This window comes from Bos taurus, chromosome 10, assembly GCF_002263795.3.
Source record: "Bos taurus isolate L1 Dominette 01449 registration number 42190680 breed Hereford chromosome 10, ARS-UCD2.0, whole genome shotgun sequence".
Lineage (NCBI taxonomy): Eukaryota > Metazoa > Chordata > Mammalia > Artiodactyla > Bovidae > Bos > Bos taurus.
The window spans coordinates 37352736-37370194 of NC_037337.1; the positions used below are offsets into that span (position 1 = coordinate 37352736).

Consider the following 17459-nt stretch of genomic DNA (forward strand, 5'->3'; position numbering starts at 1 on the left):
TGTCTTCCATACTCATCTGTTGTATGCTTGTGATTTGAGAAAAAACAAATATGTTAGGGAAGTAAATCATTTGCCAAAATAAAGCCAACAGCCATTCTCCCTTGTTTTTCCCTTCTAAATATAGACTTTGTAAAATGGGAATTTGAAAAAGGTGGCAGCTTATTTCTTTCTTAAGCCTCTGTCAGGCAAAAAGAGAGTAAGACTAAGGATAGTAGTAATGGAACCAAGGGACTCCAGGTAGACTTTCACGGAGAAGGATCCTGTGCCCTGCACTTGCAGGGCCTCTGGAATCTTCTAGGGCCAGTTCTGGGACAGGAAAGCTGGCTGTTGCCTGCCCCGTGATCACGGCCCCTGGGAGGCCTGGCTGGGGGAGCTTCTCGTCCCACTCCCCCACAGCTGTGATCCATTGGTCCTGAGAGACCCCTGGGGTTCACCCTCCAAGGCTCAAGCCCTACTTGTCCTACAAGGAGACATGGTGGTGCAAGCAAGGTTGCTCTGGAGTTGAGAAGCGTGCTTCTTCTAGAGGAGAAACTCTTAAGGTGCAAAAAGTCATCTGGACAGTGCTGTCAGTCACCATGAGCAGCAGGACGGGATTTCTCTGTGACTCCATCTACATCATCTGTATATTTCTATTTAATCCTGCTGCCGAGCTCTCTTGCTGCCACTTGGACGCCTTCTTTGATTTGCTCTGGGAGCATAAATTAGCTCTTAGGCGAGAGTACCGATCCCTAGAGTTGAGTTTTTCACAGGGGGCACCTGTGGAGGTTGCCTGGGCCACTCTTGGCAGACCCACTGCACAGCACTCTGGCACATCATTCATTCCATGGTCCTTGTGAACGGCACTCCTGGAGTTGTGCAATCAGGCGCAACTCTCAGCCTCTGGGAGAACAGCTGTCAGCTGGGAGGATTTGTTCCTTTTTTTAATCTAAAAAGCAGAAGTGTAGTTTCAAGTCTTTCATCTGTCATCTCTACTTCCACGCTCCCTAAAGGCGTTTGGAAGACCACTCCCTGGTGCTGAACCTCCCATAGCCCACTCCCTGCAACTAAAGAGACTCACGTGGTAGACTCATAAAAGAGGGAAATGGGGGAGTGAGGGGAACTCAAAGAAGAAAGAGAAAGGGTTTTTTTAAAAAAATAGGCTAGGAGTGACAAAAAGGAAGAAGGAGGGGGAGGTAGGAGCAGGGGGTGCCTGAAAGCACAGAGCCAGGGGAACCCGCGGGCTTGTCCTCTGTTCTGGACCTCACTGCGTCTTGAGAACTCTGCAGAAAGGCAGTACCAATACAACACTGCTGCAATCCAGACAGAGCCCCAGCTATCCTACAACTCACCTCTGTGAAGTAACGACCGTGCAACAAATGTAACGTTTGACTGTCCTGCCTGTTTCTCCTGCCTGGCTCTAATGAATCAGGATGCAGCTCAAAGCATGGGACTGGGAAGCCAAAGGGACACCCAGCGAGGTGGGGTGACTGGTCCTGGAATAATCAAGATTAAATCTGGGTGTCGGGAGAACTTCAGTGGCCCTCTGGGCTTAGTTCTCTGTGTAGGAGGTCCTGGCACACAATGCCCAAGAGTTAGCCATCCAGCCACCATGTAATGTGGCCAGCATGGGGAGCTCACTACCCCACAAGGCAACCTGATCCTTTCACGTGAGGTTCAGATGATTAGAAATTTGTTCCTTATACTGTGTGGCCTTGCAACGTCTAATCCTGGGCCTTAGCTCTGCCCTCTGAAGCCACCCAGAGCAGGTAGAAATGATCACTTCCTAAGAGAATCTCCCCAATATTTGTATATGATAAGCGTATTGTCTTATAACTTCTTTTTTTCAGAACACACATACTCTGTTTTTCTGGTTTTGAACCGTTACACATAATTGGCAAGGATTCAAAGAACAGCTTTAAACAACCGGTCCAAAGATGGCGGTCTGCCGGTCCTTACCGATTGAGGAAAGCGTTTCCAAAGCGACCAAGCTTTCGAAAGGGCTTCTTGGGGTCCACGACTAAAGCGTTCCCTGGGGTGTTGCCCTCGGTTTCCCCATACATCACAGCGATGAAGGAGTCGGTGGTGGGCTCTGGCCCGATCCTCATGCCTGGGAAGTCTTGCTCCAGTAAGTATCTGAGAGAGGCGGAAAAAAAAAAAAGACAAGCTTAGCATGGTGTCACAAAGCAGGGGCTAAAAAGCTTGCTGGGGCCACTAACTTGGAACAGAATCATTAAAAAACCCAGAATATAACCCCCGAGGAAAAAGGGAATGATTGGCATTGTACTCTTTTGCAAATAACGAATTTTCAAAGTTTAAAATCTGCAGACCTACTTTCTCTCCAGTGTAAGGAGCCTAGTGAAGAGGAGGACATGCTGCAGACTTGCTGGGCTTCTCAAAGCGGACCTTAGCTCAGCACAGCATTCCCGGTCACGGTTCCATTGGCACAATAGCTACTACTCCAGAGAAGAGGACCCAGTCAGCTCCTAGGCATCCTGGAAGACCCCGCTCAGGTCCACCTCCTTTAGGGAAGTATCCCTGTCCCTCGAGCATGTTGGGGTCACCTACTCTGTGGACCCTGGGCACCCTGTGCCTGCAGACATCACTATGGATGCTGCACTTCTCTGTTCGTGGGTCTTGAAGGCAGGCCCATGTCTATGGCCAGATGTATTAATATTAATACATTCCCAGCACCCAGCACCATGCCTGCCCACAGAGGGCACCCAATGTGGCAAATGAAATAAGGAACCACCTCCTTCCTGGTCCCTGGCAATCAATGTGGCCCCACATCCTCTCTTGAGCATTTTACAGCTCCCTTGGGATCCTGGAGGTGATAACCATGGAAGACAATCTCTAAAGAATTCGGTAGCAACCCAGAGGCTGATAAGAGGAGGGCTCGGAGGTATTACCAGGGCCAGCCCTAGCTCTCTGTGCAAACTGGAAAAAGATGCCCCTTCCTTTAGGCAAACCCAGCCCTGCACCACAACTCACAGCTTGGTGAGCAGAACTCTAAGCTGGATTTTACCCTTCTATGTCCTGTTGCCCAGTATAACCAGTTGCCCAGTTTAACCAGTATACAGTGGCCCTGGCAGACGCCATTGAGGGGTCTCGTTCAGGGGCTGAGGAGACAAATTGGTGTGCTACAGCAGCAGCCTCCAACCTTTTTGGCACCAGGAAGCAACTTCGTGGAAGACAATTTTTCTATGGAAGGTGGTGGGGAGGGGGGATGGTTTTGGGATGATTCAAGGGCATTACATTTATTGTACACTTTATTTCTATTATTAGTACATTAGCTCCACCTCAGATCATGAGGCATTAGATATTGGAGGCTGGGGATCCCTGTGCTAGACTGACATGGCTGGGGTGGGGCAAGGGAGCCAGAGGTAGAGTGATGGGGAAAGTGCGCCTTCTGTGGGAAATGGCTGTGTCCCAGCATGCTTCCTGGCTACCCCCACCAGCACATCATTCAGCAGCAGCCACACAGAGCCCCTCCCTCCCTCCCCACCAAGATTCCCTTTCCGTGATGGAGGAACACACTTAGGTGTGTTTATCATATATGGAAAGGCGGGAGGTGGAGGGGGTGGGGGGACCACTCCCTCCTTTCTTTGCAACCAAGGAGAACATAAAGGAGAGAGGTTTTGGAATACTTTTTACTCATTATCAAGCAACAAATAGAAGCACAACACCTTCAGAGGACACTTGGCAGGGACAGTGAATGGGGACCAGGGGTGGGGACAGTGGAAGAGAATCCCTGCTTGAGGTGACAGAGCTGTGTCCCTACTTTGCCTCACCCTGGGAGGAGGCTTAAGGACAGAAACCTGTACAACATTTTCCAGCTCCCCATTCCTACGGCTCACAGTCTCAGTTCAGTTCAGTTCAGTCACTCAGTCGTGTCTGACTCTTTGCAACCCCATGAATCATAGCACGCCAGGCCTCCCTGTCCATCACCAACTCCTGGAGTTTACTCAAACTCACGTCCATCGAGTCGGTGATACCATCCAGCCATCTCATCCTCTGTCGTCCCCTTCTCCTCCTGCCCTCAATCCCTCCCAGCACCAGACTCTTTTCCAATGAGTCAACTCTTGGTCCTAAATCATCTCGTTTCTAAAATGTCTTGACAGATCAAATTGAGGTCCAGAACCTATGATTTTATCCCCGGGGGATAGAGGGAAAGAAGGGAACTACCAAACATCCAACACCATCCTGCCATTTTTCTAAGAATAAGAAATTAAGTCACCCTTTAGACTCATGTTTTCTTTGTAAACAAAACTGAAATTGTTTAGCACTCTCACCAGGCGGTACTTGAAATATTTCACTGATCAGTTTTTTTTAACATCAAAGTTTCAACATTTCCGTGAACTTGTGGAGCACCAGAATAGACACATCCTTTAAATACATCCCATAAATTTAGAATAAATGCAAAAAAAAAAAAATCAGATAATAGCATCCAGCATTTATGAAGCAGTCAACCCTTGAATAACATGGTTTGAGCTGCACAGGTCCACTTACACATGGCTCTTTTTCAGTAGTTAATACTACAGTACTATAGTACATGAACAAAGTGAGAATGAGGAAATGAGGTTCAAACCCAGCAGCCTTGAAAGGAAAAATCTGAGCAGACCCTGAGGTGTGATGCACCGAAACAGGTTACCCATCCAGCCACATGCACAAGGCTGGAAAACTGTGACACTTTTTTTTTTGGACACCTCAGAGGCATTCCCAAGCTACAAGTTTCAGGGGCTTTATGGTGTTTTCTGCCATAGCAAGAATTCAAAGGAACAAGAGGCCACAGGAAGACTACAGAAAAGACTCTACCGTAGCCCCCTGCATGGGCATCCTGTGCGCTGGGCTGGGTTTTGTCCCCAGTTCCACCTCGCTCTCCTTTTCCTGTGTTCTCAAAGAGGGCTGCCAGCTCTAGCGGTAACTGCTCCAAGAATCTTCAGCCAAGTCATCAACGAAAAACAAGACAGACATTTGGATTCCAAGCAGCTGACAGAAAGGGTGGTGGGCAAGACAGGCAGGAGACCTGACATCACTTTGTCCCTGTCTGCTGAGGGCCATGGTTCAGCCTCGTCCAACTGGCTCCTGGCACCCTGCTCAGCCTATGTCAAGGAGTAGCTTTCATGCAAGGATATAGGTAGACAGTGTCTTTCTTCTTCCATTGCTGAGGTTTGACAATTTCTCTTTGACTTCATAGAAAAAATTGTCATTTGTGACATGGGGAACAAAAACATCTTCAAAACAATAAAAAGTCCTTCAACATCCCCAAGCACCATCTTCTCAAAGATGGGCTTAAGAATAATTAAAAAATAAGGAGATAAACTAGAAAAGGCACATTATTCAATCACAGATATCCAAAATTCAAGCCACTAACTCCATCTCCCCAGAGTATTCACCCATGCATTCTGTCTGGGTTTTGTCTGAAACACTTGGGCTTGGAATAGTGGAAAAGGCATTCATTATTTTAGTAATAACACCTAATGTTTGAGAACTTGTTATGTACTAAAGTCTTTATATGAATATGCAGATGACACCACCCTTATGGCAGAAAGTGAAGAGGAACTCAAAAGCCTCTTGATGAAGGTGAAAGTGGAGAGTGAAAAAGTTGGCTTAAAGCTCAACATTCAGAAGACGAAGATCATGGCATCCAGTCCCATTACTTCATGGGACATAGATGGGGAAACAGTGGAAACAGTGTCAGACTTTATTTTTTGGGCTCCAAAATCACTGCAGATGGTGACTGCAGCCATGAAATTAAAAGACGCTTACTCCTTGGAAGGAAAGTTATGACCAACCTAGATAGCATATTCAAAAGCAGAGACATTACTTTGCCGACAAAGGTTTGTCTAGTCAAGGCTATGGTTTTTCCTGTGGTCATGTATGGATGTGAGAGTTGGACTGTGAAGAAGGCTGAGCACCGAAGAATTGATGCTTTTGAACTGTGGTGTTGGAGAAGACTCTTGAGAGTCCCTTGGACTGCAAGGAGATCCAACCAGTCCATTCTGAAGGAGATCAGCCCTGGGATTTCTTTGGAAGGAATGATGCTAAAGCTGAAACTCCAGTACTTTGGCCACCTCATGCGAAGAGTTGACTCATTGGAAAAGGCTCTGATGCTGGGAGGGATTGGGGGCAAGAGGAGAAGGGGACGACAGAGGATGAGATGGCTGGATGGCATCACTGACTCGATGGACGTGAGTTTGAGTGAACTCTGGGAGTTGGTGATGGACAGGGAGGCCTGGTGTGCTGCGGTTCACGGGGTCACAAAGAGTTGGACACGACTGAGCGACTGATCTGATCTGAACCTTATTTCATCATAAGTTCCTTATGGGGTTGGTACTATTTTTATGTGCCCCCCACCCCCCCCCCCACCATTTCACAGATAAGAAAACGAAGGCTCAAATAGATTAAATAGTTGATTAGAACCTAGGATTTCTTATTGGTCCTATGAGAGCACTACCTGTCCTAAATCAGACTTGAGAGGCTAGCAGTCTCCAACACGCGCATTTGTAGGAATGGGTTCTGTGAATCATTACAAATACACAAATCTAAGACTTTTTAGTTGGTATTTAATCATTGAGTAAGCACTCCAAAAAGCAACAAGGCACATATATTTGGGGTGTTTTATGAACATTATTATTGATATTATTTACTTGTTATTTGGCTGCACTGGGTCTGAGTTGCAGCACATAGGATCTAGTTCTCTGATCAGGGATTGAACCTGGGTCCCCTGAATTGGGAGCTCAGAGTCTTGGCCACTGGACCACCAAGGAAGTCCCATGAGCATTATATTTTCATTTTCAAGCCAAATTCTAGAGAAATGGCCTGTGTCATGCTAAACAAGATTTTAAAATATTTGTGCATACATTGGCATCTGTGCAGAGAGTTTTGAGGTTCAATTCATTGCTCTATCTGGGACAATTTTCAAAAGCGCATTTAATTCCAACAATTGTTCCTTTCAGTATTACTAAGGTTTTAAACCATATATGAAGTACAGCTTTCAGTTCAGCAGAGAAACAGTTTTATTTCCTGATTTTTAAATCCAGGTCTGTGAGTTAAAATGCATAACTATTTTTAACATGTTGGAGGGTTTTACACTGTGTATTTTCTATTGATAATACCTGATCCACCATTTCACTAGGAGAGGGACTGAAAAGAAAAAGTTTGTCTTCAATTCTGATTTGTCCTGAATCTGGAAATGATGCTTTTAAAGCAATTTCCTTTGTCTATCTTCATGTTTAATACCAAGAAATGGAAATGGGAGAAGAATCAAACATTTATTATCATAAAACTCTTATTAAAATGGTAAAGAATATATAATTATTTCCTAGCAATGAGTTCTACCACCACCACTGTTTACAGATACCACCAAACAATGGATGAAATTATGTCGTACAGTTTATAAGGCAATTTACACATAGGCTTTATCACTTCACCCTCATTGTTGCTGGAGGAGGTATTTTTATCCCTAGCTTATAGAAGAAAAAAACTGTTTATGACAAGCTAAGCAGCTTGCACAGAACATTAATATAGGATAATGATTAATTCTTAACATGTTGATATATTTCCATTCCATCATTTTCTGCAAGTATTATTTTTTCATTATAAAATTGAGATCAAAGCATTTAAACAACTTTGCATCTATACTTTTCACCATTAGTTATTTCTCATGCCATTAAAAATTGGAAGAAAAAAAATTTTAATGGCTGCATACTATTCTGAGGTGAGTATGTATCTATTTAGTTTGCCATTTCCTTATAGTTGTGTATTGAAACAACTTCCCATTTCTTGCTATTATAAATAATGTTGATAGAAAACAAATTTACAGTTACCAAAAGGGAAAGGGTAGGGGGGAGGGTAAATTAGGAGCTTGGGATTAACGGATACATATTGCTATATATAAATACATAAACTACAGGTGCTATGGTATAGCACAGATAACTATAGTCAATGGCCTATAAAAACATATGGAAAAAGAATCTTAAAAAGAATTTGCATGTGCACATGTGTGTGCACGCGCGCGCGCACACACACACACACACACATATACATAGGTCTTCCCAGGAAGCTCAGTGGTAAAGAAACCTCCTGCCAATGCAGGAGATGCAGCTTTGATCCTTTGGTTGAGAAGATCCCCTAGAGAAGGAAATGGCAACCCACTTTAGTATTCTTGCCTGGAAACTTCCATGGACAGAGAAGCCTGGAGGGCTGCAGACTATGGGGTCACAAAGAGTCAGATGCAACTGAACACGTGTACATACACACATATATATATATATTGGAATCACTTTGCTGTACACTAGAAGGTAATACAACACTGTAAATTAACTATACTTCAAATAAATAAAGCTGAGATAAATATCTCTGGGCAAATATCCACTTAAAAAATTTTTGTTGTTGTTCAGTTTCTAAGTCGTGCCTAACTCTTTGCAACCTCATGGACTACAGCATGTCAGACTTCCCAGTCCTTCACTATCTCCAGGAGTCTGCTCAAATTCAGGTCCATTGTATCAATGATGCCATCCAACTATCTCATCCTCTGTCGCCCCCTTCTTCTCCTGCCCTCAATCTTTCCCAACATTAGGGACTTTTCCAAAAACAATTTTAGCCTATTTATTTATTTTTATTGAAGTATAGCTGATTTACAACATTATATAGTTGCATGTGTACAGCATAGTGATTTAGTATTTTTACATATTATACTGGGCTTCCCTGGTGTCTCAGAGGTTAAAGCATCTGCCTGCAATGCAGGAGACCTGGATTTGATCCCTGGGTCGGGAAGATCCCCTGGAGAAGGAAATGGCAACCCACTCTAGTATTCTTGCCCGGAGAATTCCATGGATGGAGGAGCCTGGTGGGCTAACAGTCCACGGGGTCGAAAAGAGTCAGACACAACTGAGCGACTTCACTTTCACTTTCATACTTCATTAAGCTCAGTTCAGTCACTCAGTTGTGTCTGACTCTTTGCAACCCCATTGACTGCAGCACGCTAGGCTTCCCTGTCCATCACCAACTCCGAGAGCTTGCTCAAACTCATCGAGTTGGTGATGCCATCCAACCATTTCATCCTCTGTCATCCCCTTTTCCTCCTGCCTTCAATCTTTCCCAGCATCAGGGTTTTTTCCAGTGAATCAGTTCTTCGCATCAGGTGGCCAAAGTATCAGAGCTTCAGCTTCAGCATTAGCCCTTCCAGCAAGTATCCAGGACTGATTTCCTTTAGGATGGACTGGTTGGATCTCCTTGCAGTCCAAAGGACTCTCAAGAGTCTTCTCCAACACCACAGTTCAAAAGCATCAATTCTTCAGCGCTCAACTTTTTTTTTATGGCACTTAATACTTCATGAAAGGTTATTACAAGATAACTTTAAATAATCTTCTTTGAGTTTCTGAAAAACTAAGTCAGGCCAGACTTACTTCCATTTTAAAACTCTATGTCCTTCCTTAAGTGTGAAACCTAAGTTTTCGTTTCATTTTTGTCTTTCCCTTAATTAAAGCACTGACATATTATTACCAAGACTGCTTGTTCAGATGACATCATCCTTGTAACCAATCTGCCTACTAAGAGAGTGGAGCAAGAAACCGGAATGGCCTGTTGGACCAAGAATCTGGAATTTGCTGGGTAAGCCTTTCACAACTCTATTTTCCCAGCTGTGAGTGGAATTTAAACTCCTTGGGGTTGGGATGTGCTGAAGGCACGCTGATGTCTAGTCTATGCCATAATCTGGAGCTATTGCTCTCCACCTTCCATGCTGCTCTGGAAGGAGGGTGGAAGAAAGGGAAAGGAGAAAAAAGGGAAAGGAAGTCTACTGGAATCAAACATGCTTCCATGAGGAGGGCCCGCATCTGCATCTACAACCCCTATCAAGGGGATAACAGCCAGCACATGCCGAGGAAAAGGAAGGCAAGCATCCAAACCAAAAACAGTCCTCACATCAAAAAGATATTAAAACCCACACAAGTTATGCAGGGATAGTCTCTCATATAAATAGCCCTCCAAGACTACAGAAGATAACTGTTTCTCCTACACTCATGGAGTAAGAGAAATATAAGCACAATGAAGAGGCAGAGGAACCACTCCCAGTTAATACATTACTGACCAGAGGATTTTTCCAAAAACTAATGCCTGTGGCCAGTGATTTGTTATGTAAGTGAACACTGAAACATCTCTGGTCAATAATGTTCGGGTAACAAAAGACATATTAGTATGTCTCTGGTCAATAAGTTTTTAAAGACCAGGAGAATTCCCCTGTAGGAATACACAATAAAACAGACTTCTTCAGTCTAATAGACACTGGGTTCAAAAAAGAAGTAATGAAAATACTGAAGGAATTAAGAAAAGCTATCCTTAAATTTCTTGAGGAATTAAGAAATGATGATGCTGTAAAAAGGACCTAGAAACTATACGGAGATGACAAGAACAATTAGATAATTAATTTTCTGAGACAAAAGCTGAGCTAAAGGCACTGAACAGCAGAATAAATAATGCAGAAGATCAAATAAGTGATCTGGAAGATAGAATAATGGAAATTACTCAATCAAAACAGCAGACAGAAAGCCAAATGAAAAAAAAAAAATGAAAGCACTATAAGAGACCTATGGGATAACATAAAGTGGGATATTCTGCACATAATAGGAATTTAGAAGGAGAAGAAAGAGAAAGGGGGATTGAAAATATATTTGAAGAAATCATGGCTGAAAATGTCCCAAACCTAAAGAAGGAAACAGATGTCCAGATACAGAAAGCATAGAGGTCCCAAACAAGACAAACCCAAACAGACCTACACTAAAACATATTATATTAACAATGGCAAAAATTAAAGATAGAGGATTCTAAAGGCAGCAAGAGAGAAAAAAAGGTTAATTACAAGGGAACCCCCATAAGGCTATCAGCTGATTTCTCTACAGAAACACTGCAGGCCAGAAAGTGGAAAAATATATTCAAAGTCTTGAAAGGGAAAAATCTGCAACCTAGAATACTCTACCCAGCAAGATCATAATTTAGAATAGGAGGAGAAATAAAGAATTTTCCAGACAAGCAAAAACTAAAAGAATACAGCAATACTAAACCTGTCCTAAAAGAAATATTGGAAGGTCTTCTCTAACTAGAAAAGCAGAAGGATATAGGAAAGAGGAAATCACAATTGGAAAGTAAATCACTTAAATTAGCCAGTATTCAGATCAAAAAGGAAAAAAAACACCTATTTGTAGAAGCAATGGTAAACACAAGTAATAGCAAAAAGATAAACATGAAGATGTAAAAAAGGGGATCAACATCATAAAATGTGTGGGAGGAGAGAAAGAGAAAACAGATTTTCTTTTTAGAACGTGTTTGAGCCTATATGACTATCAACCTAAAGCAAGCAGATAAAGGAAAGGGTTAATATACATGAAAAACAGGACAACCACAAATGAAAAATATAAAATAGATTCACAAAAACTAAAGAGAACAGAAGCATAAAAGGAAATCAAACAAGAAAAAAAAAGAAAGGAACAAAGAAGAAACAAAAAATCAACTGGAAAACAAGGTTTAAAAATGAGAATAAATACATATGCGTCAATAATTACCTTAAACGCCAATGAACTGAATGCTCCAATCAAAAGACATAGAATGGTAGACTGAATAAAAAAACAAGGGCCTACAAATGCTGCCTACAAGACACCCACCTTAGGACCAAGGACACACACAGATTTAAAGTGACAGGATGGAAAAAGATACTTCATGTAAACAGAAATGACAAGAAAGCAGGAGTTACAATACTAATATCAGACAAAATAGACTTTAAAGCAAAGACTATAAAGAAAGATATAGAAAGACTATATAACAGTAAAAGGATCAATACAAGAAGAGGATTTTACACTTATTAACATCAATGCACCTAATATAGGAGCACCCAAATATATAAAACAAATACTAACAGACACAAAGGGAGAAATTGATAAGAATACAATAATAGTAGACTTTAACACCCCACTCACATCAATGGACAGATCTTCTAGACAGAAAATCAATAAAGCAAAGAGATTCTAAATGATACAGTAGAAGTTAGACTAAACATACTTTTAGGACATTATATCTCCTCCCAAACACAATACACATTCTTTTCAAGTGCACATGGAACATTCTCTAGGACTGACCACATACTAAGGCACAAAACTAACCACAAATAATTTAAGAGTACAGAAATTATTTCAAGCGTCTTCTCTGACCACAACAACATGAACTAGAAACCAACCAAGGGAAAATGAGAAAAAAACAATTACACAGAGACTAAACAACATGCTACTAAGAAAACAAGGTGTCAACAAAGAAATCAAAAAGGAAATTAAAAAATACCTTGAGACAAATGACAAAACACAGCTATACAAAATCGATGGGACGATGCAAAAGCAGTTCTTAGAGGGAAGTTCATAGCAATATAGGCTTTCTTCAAAAATTTCAAATAAACAACTTAATCTAACACTTTAAAAGAACCATACAAAGAAGAACAAACAAAACCTAAAGTCAGCAGAGGGAGGAAATAATAAACAATGGGGAGGAAAAAATAAAATAGAAATTAAAAAAAGAACAGAAAAAAATCAATAAATCAAAGAGGGTAAACAAAATTGACAAGTCTCTGGCCAGACTCACCAAGAATAAGAGAGAACCCAAATAAAATAAGAAATGAAAAAGGAGAAATCTCAACCAATACCACAGAAATACAAAAAACATAAGAGAACACTACGAACAATTATATGCCAACAAATTTGATAACCTAGAAGAAATGGACAATTTTATAGAAACATACAGCCCACCAAAACCCAATCAAGAAGAAACAGATAATTTAAATAGACTCTAAAATAAACTTGCTACAAAAGTCCAAGACCAGACAGCTTCACAAGTGAGTTCTACCAAATAAAGAAGAACTTACAGTGATTCTTCTCAAGCTCTTCCCAAAGACTGAAGACTAGAGAACACTCACAAAGACATTCTATGAAGCCAGAACACCCTGGTATTAAAACCAGACAAAGATATCACCAAAAAAGAAAATTACAGGCCAAGGTCTTTGATGAACATAGATGAAAAAATTCTCAACAAAATACTACCAAACTGAATCCAACAACACATAAAAGGTCATACACCATGACCAAGTAGGATTCATCCTAAGTTCACAAGAATGGTTCAACATACACAGATCAATCAATGTAATACATCACATTAATAAAAGTAAACAACCACATGATCATCTCAATATATGCAGAAAAAGCATTTGACAAATTGTTTTTTGCAAATTCAACATCAATTCATGATAAAAACTCTCACCAAAGTGGGTAAAGAGGGACTACACCTCAACATAATAAAAGCCGTTTATGATAAACTTACAACCAATATGATACTCAATGGTAACAAGCTAAGAATCTTTCCAATAAAATCTTGAACAAGACAAGTATGCCCACTTTCATGTCTATTCAACATAGTATTGGCAGTCCTAGCCATAGCAATCAGACAAGAAAAAGAAATAAAATGTATCCAAATTGGAAGAGAAGAGGTAAAATTGTCACTATATGCAGATAACATGATATTATATATAGAAGGTCCTAAGGACTCCGCACAAAAACTACTGCTCTAATAAATGAATTCAGCAAAGTAGCAGGATAAAAGATTAGCATTCAGAAATTGACTGCATTTCTTTATACTAACAATGAAATATCAGACAGGAAGTATGCATATATATACATATACACATACACACATATACACACCTAGGAATAAACCTGACTAAACAGGAGAAAGAATTATATGTTGAGAACTATAAAGCATTAATACAAGAAATTAAAGAGGATTCAAAGAAATGGAAAGATAGTATCACACTCTTACAAGAATTAGCATTGTTAAAATGGCCATACTACCCAAAGCAATCTACAGATTTAATACAATCCATATCAAATTACTCATGAGATTTTTCATAGAACTAGAACAAATAATCCCCAAATGTATTTGTTGTTCTTGTTGTTTAGTTGCAAAGTTGTGTCTGACTCTTTTGTGACCCCACGGACTACAGCCCACCAGGCTCCCCTGCCCACGGGATTTCCCAGGCAAGAATACTAGAGTGGGTTGCCATTTCTTTCTCCAGGAGATCTTTCTGACCCAAGGACTGAACTTGTGTCTCCTGCTTGGCAGGCAGATTCTCTACCACTGAGTCACCTGGGAAGCCCCCCATGGCACCATAAAAGACCCAGAATTGCCAAAGCAATCCTGAGGGAACTCTCCCATATTTTAGACAATACTACAAAGCTACAGTAATCAAAACGCTGTGGTTTGGTACAAAAACAGCCATATGGATCAATGGGACAGAACAGAGAGCACAAAAATAAACCCACACACCTATAGGCAATTAATCTTTGACAAAAGAGGTAAGAATATAAAATGGGAAAAAGTCTCTTCAGGAAGTGGTGCTGGGAAAGTTGGACAGATGCATGTAAATCAATGAAGCTGATTTACAACATGCACAAAAATAAACTAAAAATGGCTTAAAGATCTAAACATAAGACATGATATCATAAAACTCCTAGAAGTGAGTATAGGCAAAACAGTTTCTGACATAATTCAGACCAATGTTTTCTTAGGCAAAAGAAATAAAAACAAAAACAAGTGGGACCTAATCAAACTTATGAGATTTTCAGAGCAAAGGAAACCATAAAAAACAAAAACAAACAAATGAACAAAAAATATGGAAAGACAACCTATGGAATGGGAAAAAATATTTGCAAATACTGTGACTGACAAGGGCTTAATCTCCAAAATATACTAACAGCTCATACAACTCAACAACAACAAAATACCCAACCCAATTAAAAAATAGACATTTCTCCTAAGAAAACAAACAAATGGCCACTGGGCACATGAAAACATGCTCAACATAGCTAACTCTTAGAGAAAAGGAAATTAAAACCACAATGAGGTACCACCTCACACCAGTCAAATGTCCATCATTAAAAATAAATGCAGTCTACAAATAAATGCTGGAGGGAATATAAATACTATTAGTCAGATAGCTGTGAAAAGAAGAGAAGCAAAAGGCAAAGGAAAAAAGGAAAGATATACCTATTTGAATGTAGAGTTCCAAAGAATAGCAAGGAGAGATAAGAAAGCCTTCCTCACTGATCAATGCAAAGAAATAGAGGAAAACAATAGAATAAGAAAGACTAGAGATCTCTTCAAGAAAATTAGAGATACCAAGGGAATATTTCCTGCAAAGATGGGCACAATAAAGGACAGAAATGGTATGGACACAACAGAAGCAGAAGATATTAAGAAGAGGTGGCAAGAATACACAGAAGAACTATACAAAAAAGATCTTTATGACCCAGATAACCATGATGGTGTGATCCCTCACCTAGAGCCAGACATCCTGGAAAGTGAAGTCAAGTGGGCCTTAGAAAGCATCACTATGAACAAAGCTACTGGAGGTGATGAAATTCCGGTTGAGCTATTTCAGATCCTGAAAGATGATGCTGTGAAAGTGCTGCACTCAGTATGTCAGCAAATTTGGAAAACTCAGCAGTGGCTACAGGACTGGAAAAGGTCAGTTTGCATTCCAATCCCAAAGAAAGGCAATGCCAAAGAATGCTCAAACTACTGCACAATTGCACTCATCTCACAAGCTAGTAAAGTAATGCTCAAAATAAGCCAGGCTTCAGCAATACGTGAACCGTGAATTTCCAGATGTTCAAACTGGTTTTAGAAAAGGCAGTGGAACCAGAGATCAAATTTCCAACATCTGTTGGATCATCAAAAAAGCAAGACAGTTCCAGAAACACATCTATTTCTGCTTTATTGACTATGCCAAAGCCTTTGACTGTGTGGATCACAATAAACTGTGGAAAATTCTGAAAGAGATGGGAATACCAGACCATCTGACCTGCCTCTTGAGAAACCTGTATGCAGGTCAGGAAGCAACAGCTAGAACTGGACATGGAACAACAGACTGGTTCCAAATAGGAAAAGGAGTACGTCAAGGCTGTATATTGTCACCCTGCTTATTTAACTTACGTGCAGAGTACATCATGAGAAACACAGGGCTGGAAGAAGCACAAGCTGGAACCAAGATAGCACAGAGCCTCTTGACGAAAGTGAAAGAGGAGAGTGAAAAAGTTGGCTTAAAGCTCAACATTCAGAAAACTAAGATCATGGCATCTGGTCCCATCACTTCATGGCAAATAGATGGGGAAACAGCAGCTGACTTTATTTTTCTGGGCTCCAAAATCACTGCAGATGGTGACTGCACCCATGAAATTAAAAGATGCTTACTCCTTGGAAGGAAGGTTATAACCAACCTAGACAGCATATTAAAAAGCAGAGACATTACTTTGCCAACAAAGGTCTATCTAGTCAAGGCTATGGTTTTTCCAGGAGTCATGTATGGATGTGAGAGTTGGACTATGAAGAAAGCTGAGGGTTGAAGAATTGATGCTTTTGAGAAGACTCTTGAGAGTCCTTTGGACTGCAAGGAGATCCAACCAGTCCATCCTAAAGGAGATCAGTCCTGAGTGTTCATTGGAAGGACTGATGTTGAAGATGAAAATCCAATACTTTGGCCACCTGATGTGAACAGCTGACTCATTTGAAAAGACCCTGAGGCTGGGAAAGATTGAGAGCAGGAGGAGAAGGGGACAACAGAGGATGAGATGGTTGGATGGCATCACCGACTCAATGCACATGAGTTTGGGTAAACTCCGGGAGTTGGTGATGGACAGGGAGGCCTGGCGTGCTACGGTTCATGGGGTCACAGAGTCAGACACGACTGAGCGACTGAACTGAAACTGAAGTTCATATAGCCACTTTGGAAAACAGTATGAAGGTTTTTCAGAAAACTAAAAAATAGAATTATCATATGATCCAGCAGTTCCACTCCTGGGCATATACCTGGACAAAATTATAATTCAAAAAGATACACACACCCCTCTGCTCATAGCAGCACTATTCATAATAGCCAAGATACGTTAACAACCTAAATGTCCATCGATATATGAATGGAGGACAGGATGTGGTATGTATATAGAATGGACTACTACTCAGCCATAAAAAATGAAATCATGCCATCTGCAGCAACATGGATGCAACTAGAGATGATCATACTAAGTCAAAGAAAGAAAACTACCATATGATATCATATGTGGAATCTAAAATGCAGCACAAATGAATCTATGTACAAAACAGAAACAGACTCACAGACATAGAGAAGAGACTTGTGGTTGCCAAGGGGGAAGGGGTTGGAGAAGGAATGGAGTGGGAGGTTGGGGTTAGCAGATGTAAGCAGCTGCTGCTGCTAAGTCACTTCAGTCGTGTCCGACTCTGTGCAACCCCAGAGACGGCAGCCCACCAGGCTCGCCCGTCCCTGGGATTCTCCAGGCAAGAACACTGGAGTGGGTTGCCATTTCCTTCTCCAATGCATGAAAGTAAAAAGTGAAAGTGAAGTCGCTCAGTCGTGTCCAACTCTTAGCGACCCC

General features: G+C 41.2%; 1 protein-coding gene across 1 annotated transcript in view; it reads right to left on the reverse strand.

The window, feature by feature from the left end:
• The window catches only part of EHD4 (EH domain containing 4), an 83913-nt gene that overhangs the window by 57128 nt on the left and 9326 nt on the right, over nucleotides 1-17459 (reverse strand). The window contains exon 2 of the mRNA NM_001192053.1: nucleotides 1936-2112. Within this exon, the coding sequence (NP_001178982.1) occupies nucleotides 1936-2112 (177 nt within the window). The remainder of the gene's footprint in view (nucleotides 1-1935; nucleotides 2113-17459) is intronic.